This window comes from Sardina pilchardus, chromosome 16 (assembly GCF_963854185.1).
Source record: "Sardina pilchardus chromosome 16, fSarPil1.1, whole genome shotgun sequence".
NCBI lineage: Eukaryota > Metazoa > Chordata > Actinopteri > Clupeiformes > Clupeidae > Sardina > Sardina pilchardus.
Window position 1 is genome coordinate 1,873,935 of NC_085009.1, and position 15,730 is coordinate 1,889,664.

Genomic DNA, 15,730 nt, shown 5'->3' on the forward strand with positions numbered 1-15,730 from the left:
GGCATCAATAGGAAGAAAGGCAGGCTGGCTCGTGCAAAGTAGCTGCAGTGTCCTGACAGTGCCCATGTCCAAGCGCCCGAAAAGTGTCCCGGAAAGTTAGGTGTAACTACCAGGTAAACCTATGCATGCTTTATTTAACAGATTTTGGAGAGTGGTTTTGAATGGTTCCGGGCATTGGTATGTAACTGGTATCGCTTCGTTTTACATAAAGCAACCCCCTGGCAGACAGACGCCAGTCTGTGTGGACAGGAGAAGGAAGAGCTTGTCCATTGTAGCCTACAGTAACGTTACACAAGAGACAACGCAAACGGGGCATGATTACAGCGAAATTGGCACGCTCGTAAGTTATTAACCCCTGTTAATTTTGTCGCACCAGTGAAGGAAATGCGACGGAGCCCTACCTGAATGCATTTGTAAATAAATACGTGAATTATGGCTAACGACAATATCCCTCCACGATAGACAGAGGGACATGTTTTAAAGGGACCGGTCGGATTTTTTGCTTCCTGATTTGACTGTTCCACGTCTCGATTTTTTAGGAATTATCCGCATTCCAACTAACAAAGAAAGCATTTCTCTTAAAGTCAGCTATGTTATGTGTTATTTAAGTGTGCTTAAAATTAGAGTTTTATATAGTTGAACACAGGGCATCCTTTGAACTGCATTGATATGTGCAAGGTCTAGCCTACTTAAACTCTTGAGCATTCATTTAACAAATTGCTGGCCTCGCGCTAGATCAAAATTGGGCATGGATATTAAGTGATATATTTTAGGCCATTCAATTGGGTGTAAGAAGCAATTTAAATGTGGGTGGGGCTAAAAAGTGTGTGTGTGTGTGTGTGTGTGTGTGTGTGTGTGTGTGTGTGTGTGTGTGTGTGTGTGTGTGGAGGCTTCCTCTCCTGGCTTGGTAAACCAAGCAATAGAGTTGAATAGAATAGATTCCTTTACAAGCATGCTGACAGGCATAGACATAGCGGTTGAACCAATGATTTCAATCACATTGATGAGGGAATCCAGTTACTGCCTATATAGCCTACTTTGCCAAAACATTACAAACTGACAATAAACAGCATCAGGAGCCAGGAAAGAATATATGTGGGCTTACCTTGCTGTAAATTAAATTCCACATTTGTCCAACTGCATTTTTTGATGTCTTCTGGCCTTGCTCCTACCCCCCTTGCTGATTGGGCAGGTAGGCTAGTCTGCCGGCCTGGGGAAACTCGAGTGAACTATCGTGTTCCATACTATATCCCTGGAGGAGATCTAGTGTGGGTGTGGCCAGCCTACTTTTCTATCCTCTTTCTCCTTAGAAGGTTAACAATACTGTTTGTCTGTAGGGATCCTCTCTACAGTACCAGAAATGTCATGATATTTTGAACCTTGTCAGTGGCTTGAAGTAGCGATTTACTTTGATGTAGCGAATTTGCCCCTACGGCTATCGCTATGCATATCTGGTCTTACGCAGAAGTACTTAAATTGACGTCTACATCCCCAATGACCGTTTACACACATTATCATTTGAAAATAGAACTTGGGTTGTTGTTAGACTGAAGTTTCCTTTAACAATTTGCATTGCAAATGCATATTCTGGTCTTACTCAGAACTATTTAAATGAACATAGTTAACATCCCCAACGACAGTTTACACATTTTGAAATAGGCCTTGGTTTATTGTAGACCAAACTTATTCTTTAACATCATAATAACATACAGTAGGTATTTTATTAGGTTTCTGCTCTCCCAGACAGTGCTTTTTTGCACGTTGTCCTGATTCTCCTAGTTTAACTATGCAGTGCAAATCAGATATCTTTCTATAAGTGAGATCGTCTTATAGTCTTATAAATTAGGTTAATTGATGTTTGAGAAATCTTATTAGGCTATATCTAGTTTTATGTGTCCCATTACAACAGGCCATTTAGAAATATTACATTTATTAATCAAGACACTTGTTGGCACCATATTACGGTCAGAGTGCCATTGCCGCCCACTGAGCTTTCTTGTTGGGCCTGCTGGTTGTAAATACTAAAATGTGTAACCTATGTGCCATCCCCTTAGAATTATAGGGTTCTATCTATGTTCTGAGTCGTTCTGAGATATTGAGCTTCAAAATCTTAGAATTTCATAGAGCTAAACTGATAGGAGGAACAAACCTCTTGAGATGTAATGTCCAAAAATGTATACAACTACATGGGACACCTCACCATCTTAAAGTGTCACAGAATGTCAATAACTCAATTTTGACAAAAAATATCAGAACCATGTAGCCTATAGTTTACAGAGGAAAATTATTTTCAATCTTGAATTTGGGTAGAGAAAAATCAATTAAATGGAGAACAGTTGAGAACACTGGGAAAAAGGGCTAAAATGAAGTTAAATTTCATAGGTTATTAAATGACATGTAGGCTGGCCTGTGGGGCAGACGTATCTGAAACTCATTTCAGGGAAGTACCTTATCACCTACATCTGATGACAAAAATTGCATTATATTATCTTAGAATATATTACAGCCTATTGCAGTTGATAATTTCCACAGGTTAATTTATTCAAGTCAAGTTTCTAGGGAGTTTGGCCTCCTCACATAGGCCTCTGGGTTCCCACGGGTCATGGAATTTCTGGAATATCATGACATTTTGAATAGTCTCCCAGGGACTTATCATTTTTGGGGCAAAGTTATAGGGAATATTTGGGGATTTTGTTGTAGTAGTTTAAAATGTACTTGGCAAAATACATTAATACAAATATGTTTCCAGGTAGTGTTGGGTTATTCACTTTTTTGATTACTGCTTGCTCGTGGCAACTATGAGGCTTACCATACAGTAGTTTAGTTCTTGAGCAGCTTTCCAGATACTTATAAAGAAGGTATGACACCTGTTAAGCTTACCTCAGCATGTCAGTAATTTGACCAACAAAGGGCAGTGGAAATGTAGTCTAACTGCTGTGCAGCAAGCAACACTGTCAGTACAGTACCCTCCAGAATTAGGCTGGGATTATACTTGTTGTTAGACCAAGCGTAAGCGTATGTGCCCGTGTGCGACCTGCTGTGTCCTGTGTACAGACTCGCTGCAGCATTATGCACCCAACTGGAGGTCTTCACTAGGGGGAGACTATAGTAATATCAGATGTGGATGTGGCCATGTGCCATTGTTTACTCTCATGATTGCCCCCAGCTTCGATGTCGATAATGCATCTTGCAGTCACCTTTTTTTGGAGTGATCGCCCCCTACTTTCTTATTAGTATTGCATCTCGCGGACGCGTCATGTTCGCTTGCGACGACGTGCACGACCGACGCACCAAACGACCGCAAAATACGCGAGGCAGCCATGATGCGAACACGAACGTGTTGTCTACAGCAAGTCTAAACCTGCCTTTATTGGCACCCTTGGTAAAGTTGACTGAAAATAGGTATAAAAAATAATCTTTTAGTGATGTATTGAACTCCCACAATGAAAACAATGAGGAAAAATACACCCTGGAAGAGAAGCAAATTTATTTTGAGATAAAAGGAAAATCTCATAAAGAAATAAATATTTTTAACAAAAACACATTGCTCACAATTATTGGCATCCCTGAAAATTCTTATGTACAAAATTTAACAGAAGCATTTTCCTATTTAATTGCAACTTATTTAAGTAAATCAGAGAGTCTGTGAACTTTCAGAAGTAGTTCATGACGTTATTTTTCAACACTGGAAAGACAAGAGAATACACTAAATTGAAATAAAAAGTAAGTGTGTTGACATTTGTAAGTAAGAGAATGTCTATGGAAACTAGATATTTTGTTTGAAATATATTATTTACAGTTAAAATAATGATTCAAAGGTTCTAATCATCTGAAAATGTGATAAACATGCTTGGGACAAAGACCCATGGCTATACTGCCCCCACGGACAGTATGGAGGATGGTATGATAGGCAAAACATTCCCTAAGAACCACTGTTGGAGAGTTACAGACAAAGCTATCATCTTGGGGTCACCAAGTCCCCCCAAAATATTCAAATGTGACCTCACTAATAGATTATTTAGACAGCATGTCAGGTTAAGTCCAGTCCAGTCATTTAATTGACAATGTAAATGGCAGGAGTTACTGAATGGCACCATGACATGTCTAGGAGTGTGGTCTATTGTCAGATGAAAAGAAAATTGCGCTCTTTGGTTAAAAACACTTAAGGTGTGTTTGGCGTACATAGAAGCATGACTATACTGCAAAGAATCCCATGCCTAATGAGAATTATGGTGGAGGGGCTATGCTATTGTGGGGCTGTTTTAATTCCCCAAGGCCTTGGGAACCTAATTAAGGTGCATGGTATCATGAAAACCAAGAAGAAAAAAAAAACATTTTCAAAGAAAATCAGACAATCTCTGCCAAGGCCCTAAAAGTTGGGCATGATTGGATCATTCATCAGGTCAATGAACCAAAACAAATGTCCAGATCAAAAATAAATATGGTTTACTGAACACAAAATCAAGCTTCAGACATTGCCATTGCAGTCCTCTGATCTAAACTTCAGTGAGTCAAAGAGGTGAATGCACAAGTGTGGACCTAGGAATCTGGACGATCTGGCGAGGTTTTGTAAAGATGTCTGGTCTTAAATCCCTTACTTTGTATTCTCAATCTTTATGGGGTGTCAGAGTAAAATATTACAAGCTGTTTTATTGACAAAGGGAGGTTTAAAAAGGTATAACAAGTAGGGGTGCCAATAATTGTGAGTGACGTTTTTGTTAAAAAATATTTATTTCTTTATGAGATTTTCCTTTTTCTCAAAATAGTTTGCTTCCTTTCAATATTGGATTTTTCCTCATTTTGTTGAATTGAAAAATTACAATAAATCACCAGCAGATTATCTTTTATACCTGCATTAGTCAACTTTGCCAAGGGTGCCAATAATTCTGGAGGGTACTGTATATTTGGCAGGGATACAGTTGAGAGTGAAATACTTTTTTGGAAAATTCACACTGCAAGATGCTTTGATGTTGACATCATGTCATCATGTTGACACATATTGGTAGCATCTGGGAGCTGCTACCAATACAGTACCCTCCAGAATTATTGGTACCCTTGGTAAAAGTTGACTAAAAATAGGTCTAAAAAATAATCTTTAGGTGATTTATTGTACTCCCACAATGAAAACAATGAGGAAAAATACACCCTGCAAGGGAAGCAAATTTATTCTGAGAAAAAGGAAAATCTCATAAAGAAATAAATGTTTTTAATAAAAACAGGTCACTCACAATTATTGGCACCCCTACTTGTAATACCTTCTTAAACCTCCCTTTGTCAACAAAACAGCATGTAATATTCTTCTCTGACACCCCATAAAGATTGAGAATACAAAGTAAGGGATTTAAGACCATTCATCTTTACAAAACCTCACTTGTGGTCCACACTTGTGCATTCTTCTTGTTGACTCATCCCACTGTTTTTGTATGGAGTTTAGATCAGGGGACTGCTATGGCAATGTCTGAAGCTTGATTTTGTGTTCAGTAAACCATATTTGTTTTGATCTGTGCATTTGTTTTGGTTCATTGACCTGATGAATGATCCAATCATGACCAACTTTTAGGGCCTTGGCAGAGATTGTTTGATTTCCTTCGAAAATTTTCAGGTTTTTCTTGGTGTTCATGATGCCATGCACCTTAATTAGGTTCCCAAGGCCTTTGGGAATTAAAACAGCCCCACAATAGCACAGCCCCTCCACCATAATTCTGATTAGGCATGGGGTTCTTTTTAGTATAGTCATTCTTCTATGTACGCCAAAGACACCTTAAGTGTTTTTAGCAAAAGAGCATAATTTTATTTTCATCTGACAATGGACCACACTCCCAGACATGTCATGGTACCATTCAGTAACTCCTGCCATTTACATTGTTCATTAAATGACTCTACTGGCTTTAACCTGACATGCTGTCTAAATAATCTATTAGCAGTGAGGTCTCTTTTGAAGATTTTTTGGGGGAACTTGGTGACCCCAAGATGATAGCTTTGTCTGTAACTCTCAACAGTGGTTCTTATGGATTTTTTTGCCTATCATACCATCCTCCATACTGTGCGTGGGAGCAAACTAGCCATGGGTCTTTGTCCAAGCATGTTTGCCACATTTCCAGATGATTAGAACCTTTTAGTCATCATTTTAACTGGAAATATAGGCATTTTCAACTAAACACCTAGTTTCCATAGACATTCTCTTACTTACAAATGTCAACACAATTTCTTTTTATTTCAATTTAGTGTATTCTCTTGTCTCTCCAATGTTGAAAAATGACTAGAGGATTTAGCCTCTGAGGGACTTCATTTTCATACCATAGTGAAAAAGAACGTCATGAACTACTTCTGAAAGTTCACAGACACTCTGATTTACTTTAAAACGTTGCATTTACATAGGAAAATGCTCCTGTTAAATGTTGTACATAATATGTTTCAGGGGTGCCAATAATTGTGAGCAAGCTGTTTTTGTTAAAAATATTTATTTCTTTATGAGATTTTCCTTTTTCTCAAAATAAATTTGCTTGCCTTGCAGGGTATATTTTTCCTCATTGTTTTCATTGTGGGAGTACAATAAATCACTTAAAGATTATTTTTTATACCTATTTTTAGTCAACTTTTACCAAGGGTGCCAATAATTCTGGAGGGTACTGTATCTGTGAGCTAGCTTTCAGGAAAGGTGGGATGTCTGTATAGCAAGAATGTGAATGTTCATTCAATCAGCTATTTCTTAACTGGGGACAACAAGGCACTGTGATCTTTATATTAACTATCATGTTTTGTTGCCCCTTTCTCTTTTCCTTTTCCTTTAATAAACTAAAAAGTTAATTATGTTATTGTCAAGTTATTTTGAAATGTACTGTACAACACATTTCAATAATACTTCATTATTAGTAGGCCATACCTCTTGATAGTAGTAAAATTAAGACCTAGAGTATGTTCTTTATTTCATGATATGCATAGGTAGTGCTTGTCTAAAAATACTATGTAGCCTATTTTTATCTCAGTCTTTTTTGATGTATATTTGAATAGTCACTTTCTGGACTTAAGTATGCAAATTGAGAAACCTCTTTCTACTCTTATCTCTTTCTCAGGACCTCAGGATGCTGCAGCACAAACTTCTGATAGATGGACAAGTGTCTGTGATTGATATGTCATTTGGTTACAGTCAGAGGAGAGAATACCAAGGTGACCCAATATGTGACTGTTGTTAACCTCCAAGATGGGAAACTAATTGAACAAATTGGAGTGGAATGTGAGGCGAGACTACATTTTCTTTGCTAAAGACTGTCGAAGAGTCGATGACCCAATGGCCACTGCAAAAGGTCCTCGTGCACAGCGCTATCGACCAGCATCTGAATTTGACAACGCCACACTTGCTAAGAAGAGGGAATATTGGAGAACTAAGAAAAGAGAACAAAGGGCAAAAGTGTCTGCTGTTCGGAAGAAGCTTGGGGCAGAGAACTCGAGTGGCTGTGATGCGAGGCGCAACACCTTTGTTGCCCATGTGCAAAATGCTGCATCTAGTCCCATGTTGCTAAACAGAGATGGATCATACCAGTCCAATGTGTGTGACCCATCTGATTCAGGTCTTTTGACCTCCAGCTGTGGTGAGCGACTGGTCAAGACCAGTGAGCGTGAAGTTCGTGTGTCTGGAGCAGTTCCAGGCTCCTCACTACAAAATGTCTCCCCTACCCAGAATGTCCGATGGTTCCAGAGGATTAAACTAAACAAAGTCTTACCAAAGTTCCCAGAGGGATCAGATGCTCCACAAGGCAGTGCAATGGGTTGTAGAACAATGACTCCAACAGGGCCTTCAGGTGTATCCAACACCTTAGCCAAATCCAGCAGATCTCTACAGAACATCAATGCCCCAGTGCCTGCAGTTCGCGTCACAGTGCATCCTGCTGTTACCGTGAACCACAGAAATCCAAGCAGAATAGCAGCTGCTAATAGAACAACTTCAGCTAAGGTGTATAGTCACAGCCTTCCACCAAAGGGTGTACCTGGGCTTAATGACAACAAGAGGCCTCAAGTAAGAGTCCAAATCCCACACAAAGCCGTGCCTCTTGGTGTTACAAACAAGGTAGGGGTTGATGTGAAACAGTGCAACTCAATAGTCAGTAGTGCCAACATTAAGACTAAACCGTGTGCCTTGGCCACAAAGTTCACATCTCCTCTTGAAAGACAGATGCCTAAGACAGAGGAACAGAGGGCAGCGAAACGACGTGAGGTGTGGCGCGTCAAGAAAAGGGAACAAAGAGCAAAACGGGCGGCAAAGTTAGCCAGGGAGAGGGAGAGAATGCAGAGGATGGATGTGACTGTGCAAGGGCCAGCGCAGACATCCTGTGCAACTCTTAATAAGCCAAGACTGCTGAAGCAGGGGCAAAGGCAAGGTGTAAATCAGGCCAGTATGCCATGTGTTTTTCCTTCGCAAATGCCGATACAGAGGCAGCAGCAAAACCATGCATTACAATTGTCTGGCCCCGGTCCAAAAAGCACACATACTGCAATCAGAAAAAAATCTGATGGCCCTTCACTGTCCAATCATATTGTGATAGATCATCAGCCACCATCTGTTGTAAAAACCGGAGTCCCAAAACAGACAAAGGCATTTTATGCGCCCTCTGCGGCAACGTGTGTTGTTCGTAATAACATGAACTTGGAACAAGGTTTTACTCCTAAAGAAGTCACCGCTCAATTTTCAAACACAGCCAGAAGCACAGCACGTCCCAAAATACAAATAAATAAATTTGTAAGAACCCCAAGGTTTCTTGTACATAGAAATACAAGGATGCCTCTCCCGTCTTTCCATGAAAACCCAGAGGAGACAGCTGAGCAAAGGATGGCCAGGAAAAGAGAATACTGGCGCATCAAAAAGCGTGAGCAGCGAGCCAAACTCTCAGCAGAGATGAGGGCCAGGTTGAGGGAACGGGATAGCTTGCTGCGCCGCGTGAAACGCTACCAGACCATCCTGGAGGAGATGCGTCGGGCACGAGCAGAAAGTCAGAAGGTCCAACAACTTCGGGGAAATATCATAATTGATAGCTCAGAGCCCATTGGTGGCTATATTAGGGAGGATGGGACTGTCACCATTAGTATGCAAACTACATCTTCTGCAAAAGGCACAGGTGGAGTTGAAAAGTTATCCCCCCCCAAACCACTGGTACCCACTGCACATTGTAAGGCTTTCACTCATAAAGGAGGTAGTTTTAGTGGCCACATGAACCCTCCACCTTTACAAAAAGGAGCAGTTCAGATGAAAAATAGTTACCCTGTCAGAGTGTCTGTCCAGGCACCTCCAAGATTAGTCTGTAATACACCTAGGCTTCTGACAAATAACCCTCGTAATAAATTCACAAACTCAAGTCCTAGTACTTCTCAAATGACTGTTCCTGCTCCAGACCATAACCGAAATATTATTAATGACACTACAAATTTTAAGAGGATTGGGAATGTAGCCAGGCCAGTTGGCACAGTTCCTGTGAGTGCTGAACCCACTCCAGAGCAAGGGCTAACTGAAGAAGAAAGGATTGCTCGAAGGCGTGAATACTGGAGAATCAAAAAGCGTGAGCAGAGAGCCAAGCGTGCTGCCCGACTTCGGCAAGGACTATTACGTGGAAGGGCCATGGCAGCTATGAGAAGACGACAGAACCATACCCCAGTATCTATACCCAGCCGTGGCAACCAGACCACTACAAACTCCTCTGTCACAGTCAACACCTCAATCACTCTCCCTTCGCCACCCAGCATATGTATTCCTCTCCCAGCTGAAAGTGTAAAGCAAGAACAAGAATTGTCTGTCAAGGAAGAGCAGAATTCTCCTTTAGAACAGTCCTTCTGCAGTGACCGTAAACCCTCCCTTGCAGCACTTCAAGAGTTGCCGAGTGAAACGGACCCATCAGGCAGTGTGGACAGCCAGGCCACTACGCTCCTAGCTGTGGCCTCCATGAAGAAACTCCTAGAGGAATCACTCAGCACTGTGGTGAGCTCTGATACACCAGAAACAAGCATTACAATGGAAACATCTCAGTGTAAGACTGAAGAGGAGCCACTGGTTGTTGAGGAGTTAGCAACTGCGGACATCAAACCAAATGCTGTGTTAGATGCCGCTGAAGAGGTAGTGGTTGAAATCCCAGGGCCCATCTGCTTCTCTGTTGAAGATGCACATCTACAGGCAAATGAAAACTCAGGATGCCAGACCATTCCTACAACATCTCCTCTTCTCCCCAATTCACATTGCAGTCAAGAAATTCCACTTACCCAGCCCTTTCCTGACATCATGGCTTCCTCAGCTTCCATCATACCTGCTCCTCTCTGCTCCACTCAGCAACCACCCTGCTCTCAAACCTCAACAGCTCCTACTTCAGCACAAACAGTTCTGGCGCATTGCTCCACAAGGGCCAACCTGCAGCCATCTTGTTCCGCAAAGACCTCAAGTCATCAACCACCTGGAGCAGAGGTGCCTAATGAAAAGTCCACCCTGCAGAGGAAGAGGGAGTACTGGAGGTTCATGAAGAGACAGCAGAGGGCCAGGAAAGCCCAGGAGAAGCAGAGGAAAACAGCTACAAAAGTTCAGGTACATCAGAACATTATTACAGAATCTTAATCAAGTTTAATGACCAGAAACAGTAGCATTAAGTCTTATGACATAAAAGGGCTACTGTATAAAATGTATTTTTTTTCCCCTTTCAGATTCAGAGGCCAAGTCAGAGCAGCTGCCCAAAGGCCAGTCTACCTCTAAACAATTCTGCTTCTCCAGGTTGCACCTTGAAAGGAAAGCGACAACATGGTACAGTCAATTCATTTCCCACTGGTCATGTCATGAACCCCCCTGTTTCCAATACAAACCAGCAGCAGAATCTCCATCAGTATGGCTCACCGTCAGGTAGGTCCTTCATTGCACAGAAATCCGCACAGCCTGGATGTTCTCCCAGGGCTAACTTCCAGAGCCGTCCCTCCTGTGGTCGTGCACTTTCACGTACCAGTGTAAGCAGAGAGGTCCCTCCACTTGTGCGGCAAAGGGCATTCCCTCTACCCTCTGGTGAAAAGAATGGGCCGCTGCGATTGGTGGAGCCTCGACAGGACTCTGCCCCTGACCACAGGCAGGGAGTGAGCCGCTGGTGCCTCCAGGTACAAACGGGTGCCGTTGTGCCCCCCTCTACCACACATACAGCCAACCACCACAACCACCGTCCTTCTGAACTCTTCGGTATGGCAGCCCCTCCATCTCATAACAGCAGGAGCCTTGCCAAGCACTCGGGCACTTTTGGGTCCCATAAGCGCACACAGAGTGCCGTGAAAGATGATGATGATGTGATGCGAAGGAAGAGGGAGTACTGGCGGGTCAAGAAGAAGGAGCAGAGGGCCAAGAAGGCAGCACGTGAGAGAGGGCTTGGACATATGGGCACATCTTCTGAATGGGAGCTGGTCCTCCCCGCCCAAAGCCAATTACTTCAAGATGAACAATCTCAGGTAGGGTGTAATTTCAATACATTTATAACACCAGTGAATTGTTTTAACCTGGGTCCCACTTTCCTGTCTTTTGGCACCCAGATTTCTGCTCTGAGTAAAAATGCTTTGATTGGTCCAGTATTGACTCCATCTTTTAACGGTGCTGTAGCCTAATTATTAGAATGTTGTGTTTTTTAGAATGTTCTGATTTAAACAGTGGCATCAAATATTTTACTACTGTATTGTTTTGTGCTATATTCTGATGATAAAACAATGTACAGAAAAAACACTGGACACTCACAATTGGGAAACCTTTCCCACATTGGCATGGTAACAGGTATAGACATAGTGTTAACTTTGACATTATTGGTCTAGCCCAACCAATTTTATTGATCAGGGATTCCTATCATTGCTTCCCTACATTGCGTAAACTTCACATACTGACAATAATTAGGAAAACAGGACCCAGTTTTGGAAAAAAAAAAAAAAAAAAAAAAAAATCCCTTATCTGAATGTTCATTTTTGTGTTGTTACACAATACAGGACTCCAGACAGTGGTTCAAGGCTGAAGAGACTGACTTGGCTGTGAGGTATAAAGATAACATACGCACAAAATCCACATATGATAACATACGTACCTCAGAACCAAATATGTAACCTAAATATGAAGAGTTTCCTCAATTACACTTCCTTTTAAATATCAGTTTTAACATTGTAATGTTGTTGTCTTCTTCACCAGTTCATCACAAGTGGATACAGATCAGGGCTATTTGGGCATGCATCCCAAACCGGTGAAAGGTATGTAATTTGTTACCTTACATTGCCTTATTTACACACACACATCCCACACTGGAACAGACATCTTTATCTGATATTGTATATTGTGTCAGATGGATAAGAATACACCACCTGTATCTGAATGCTTTTGGACCAACCTCCAGATGTCCTTGTTGCATGTGTGTCCAGTCTGTAATGTAATGCAACAAGTCTTCATAATGTGCCTCATTCTTAATGTAGGTTTTGAAAAAAGTTCAAGTACCTATGCAGAAGATGGAGACCTCACATGAGCTTCCCATAGATACTTTAAAAGATGAGGGATCTCCATTTAGTCATTTAGTTCCAGTTGAAAGAAATAAAGATTACAACCTGAAAAGACCTTCAGAGGAAGGAAGTCTACCAAAATCTCCCACAATAGTTTACAGTAGAGACAGTAACATCTCTCAGATAGTAGAAAAGGTAACATAAAAAAAACCCTTTATCTGCATTTGCCCTTTTCTCACTTACAATGAGTTCACTTCCTTTCTTAAAGAGACCCTATGCAACTTTCTGCAGGAGACGATCGCTCTTTGTTTACATCTGGAAGTCTGAGACGAAGAACCACGCTTGCAATTTATATATTTAAATATAGCCTATACATGTATACATATACACGCTAAAGCTGTCGGGGAAGCTCTGCAGAGAAAATGCAAGCATAAAACGAGCGAAAACGAACAACGAAACCGAAACCAGAGATGAAATCGCCAATCCTGCATAGTTCCTCTTTAAGTGTACACACACACTGAAATCGAGCTCAACGCCTCTCCTTTGACCTTGTGTTTCCTCAGAAGAGGCGGAGTTGGCCATCAAGAAAGAAGACGAGGATGTCTTTGATCCCAGCGGTGGCCCAGCTTCAGCGAGCGTGTGGCGGAGCCGCTACCTCATGGACTACGACCCACTGAACCAGCTGCTGGTGTGCATGGTGTGCGGGGAGCAGCAGTTCTCCCTCAGTCCCGAGGCGGCCCAGGCCCACATCGAGGAGGCCCACCCCGAAACGCTGACCCTCAGCCAGCAGCAGCGCTGGAAGCTGCAGCAGGCCTGGGAGGAGCAGGTGGCCCAGCGAGAGCAGTTCTTCAGCAGCCAACTGCAGCAACACACTGGCACCACGCAACCAGGTGAGTGAGGGAGCCTGCACTGCACTGGAGGATTGGTGGATGCCTTTACTTTTGCACACTAAGAATCTGTCATTTTCAACACCTCAAAAAAGTGTAGTAGGAAACCTCATTCAATGACACTATACAGATGTGAAATCCTCAGTGTGAGCATAGGAAATGCAAGTTTCTTAGTCAGTGTGTACACATTCTGCAACAACTTTCAGGCCTAAAATATGGATGTGGGGGGCCAGGGGATGCAAGGATTGCTAGCAATACAGATGCAGTTGACAACACACACCTTTTCAACTGCCTTCTCATAATTACACTAACCCCCATAAGAAAATGCATGACTTCGCATCCATGCTTTCATCAAGTTACGAGAAAAATATGTTGCAGTACAACACTGCTTCACAGAGCAACGCTGCCTCATTCTGCCAAAAATGACATTAAAAAAGACCTCCTGTCGAGTGAATGTAGCACCCATGTGGGTTTTTTGTGGGTGTTTAATTGTAAAGGCTGTTTAATGTTCTCCAAATGCATGCTATGTTAATCTGTTTTTTTTCTCTCACCCCCAAGACAACATAGCAGAGGTGGAGGTGACTGTGGAGATGGACGACTCTTCACAATCAATATACAAGAAGTCTGCAAAGAGCAAAAAAATTAGAAAATTCTGAGTGCTATCTCAAATGGCAGCTACCTGTATTCCAGTCATGCATTGGCAGTGCAGAAATGAGATGAGCTGGGTGACTGAATGACGTGCATGAAGTTATTTTATACTATAGTTTGTATTTTAGCTGCTTGGTTTTAAAGTGTGTGTAAAAAGGGTTTTGAAATGAACTGATAAGAATTTGAGTTATTGAATTATTGAGTATTTTTTTCCTCTTTTTGCCTGGTGTGCATGTCACTTAAACAGCTGAAGGACTTTGAGCAAAACAGACTAGTGTTTACATCATTCTAATACAGCTCAAGCTATGGGATGGCACATTTTTACACACATGCACATACACAAACTTGAATGTATTGTCATTTTTGCTGTTTTTATATGAATGCAGTATTTATATTTCATTCACAAAGACGAACAAAAACATGTTTCTGTTCAGGGATAAGCAAAATTAACAAAAAGAAAAAGCCTTTTAGACTATCCTGCATGGAAAGAGTAATTCAGACTGAAGTAGATATGCTAGCAGTTTTCACGTCTCAAGAAACTTTGGCTACTTCCATCTCAATTATGAAAGAAGACATTAATATAACATTCCATCATATTTGGCCTCAGTCCAGTTTTAATGTAATGTAATTATGTTTCCCTACTCTATCCTGCAGAACAGTCTTACTCTGCCATGTTTAATAGTCTTCATTTGTTCTGGTTGACCGAAGAGGACAGTCAGCTATCCATTTCAGCTTTTATATCAGGTCAGGTTATGTTTGTACCTGAAAGTTAAAAAGCACAGTTTCCCCAGTTACTAATACTTACCTAATTGAATATATTGTTTGAATGTAACTCAACAGCTTTTGTACAGGTACATTTGTAGAACTTATTTTCTATTCCTCTGAAGATAGTTTTCTTTTGTTGCTGCATTTTGAGTTATGTCGTGCATGATTGGACTTCCAGGTGTATGTAAATGTGGCTTTAAATTTTTTTAATTTCTTTCAGGTTATTTATTACTCATCTGTACCCAAATGCATTACATGTTTTGTTATATAACTGTGTTATATAAAGATGTTTAATTATGTATGGGTCAAGTATATTTAGCGCTGATGAAACAATCAATAATTTATCATGATTAGCATTACTATAAGACACAGAAACCGAATTAAAAGCCCCCACAGCCCAGTTCTCATCCAGAATCATCTCTAATCTCGAAGGATTACACGCCTATCTCATATCCTTACAGGCAGACAGGACATCCAAGAGGCCCTTTAGCATAGGTCTATAAACAGCATCTTTTTGCTCAGTAATTTACTCTAAAGCAATGGGCTATTGATCGTGTAGATAAGTTCCATTAAATAATATTTTAAAAAGTAACTTGGCATCACGGTTGTACCTGAATTTGGCAGAATACAGAATAACTGGTGTCCGTGGCTGGATGGATAAAGTTCAGTCAGGGGCCCTGTTCAATTACCTTGCAGTTTGCAGTGAGTAGCTGACCCTTTCAGGGTTGGGGAGGCCCCCACCTCTGTCACGACCATGCATTTCTGAGAACTTGTGAGGCCCCTTCAAAAAAAAATTCTCAACATCCAGCTCAAGTTTATCCTGCACACCCCTTAGTGGCCAGTTCTCACTATTGTTCGTTTTTTAGTAGGTTCCCCCTGCAGGGCCTCACACACCACAGTTTGGAGCCCCATGCTTGTACTTACATCTCCCCTCAGGTTGTGTATAGCTAGAGGGC

The 15,730-nt window shown here is 41.5% G+C and overlaps 1 protein-coding gene across 1 annotated transcript; it reads left to right on the forward strand.

Annotated features, from left to right (window-relative positions):
• On the forward strand, positions 1-14,914 carry si:dkey-28a3.2 (uncharacterized). Its single transcript, XM_062516700.1, has 7 exons — positions 1-113; positions 7,074-10,558; positions 10,675-11,454; positions 11,977-12,023; positions 12,173-12,231; positions 13,038-13,364; positions 13,920-14,914. Exons 2-7 carry the CDS (start codon positions 7,289-7,291, stop codon positions 14,015-14,017), a joined length of 4,581 nt encoding a protein of 1,526 aa, XP_062372684.1. The 5' UTR covers positions 1-113; positions 7,074-7,288; the 3' UTR covers positions 14,018-14,914.
• The last annotated feature ends 816 nt before the right edge of the window (positions 14,915-15,730 follow it).

Excerpts from the sequence above, each read along its gene's own strand:
- si:dkey-28a3.2 (XM_062516700.1), top strand. The coding sequence starts at position 7,289 with ATGGCCACTGCAAAAGGTCCTCGTGCACAGCGCTATCGACCAGCATCT. Across the intron at positions 12,232-13,037 it reads GCATCCCAAACCGGTGAAAG|AAGAGGCGGAGTTGGCCATC; the intron begins GTATGTAATTTG and ends GTGTTTCCTCAG. Across the intron at positions 13,365-13,919 it reads CACTGGCACCACGCAACCAG|ACAACATAGCAGAGGTGGAG; the intron begins GTGAGTGAGGGA and ends CTCACCCCCAAG.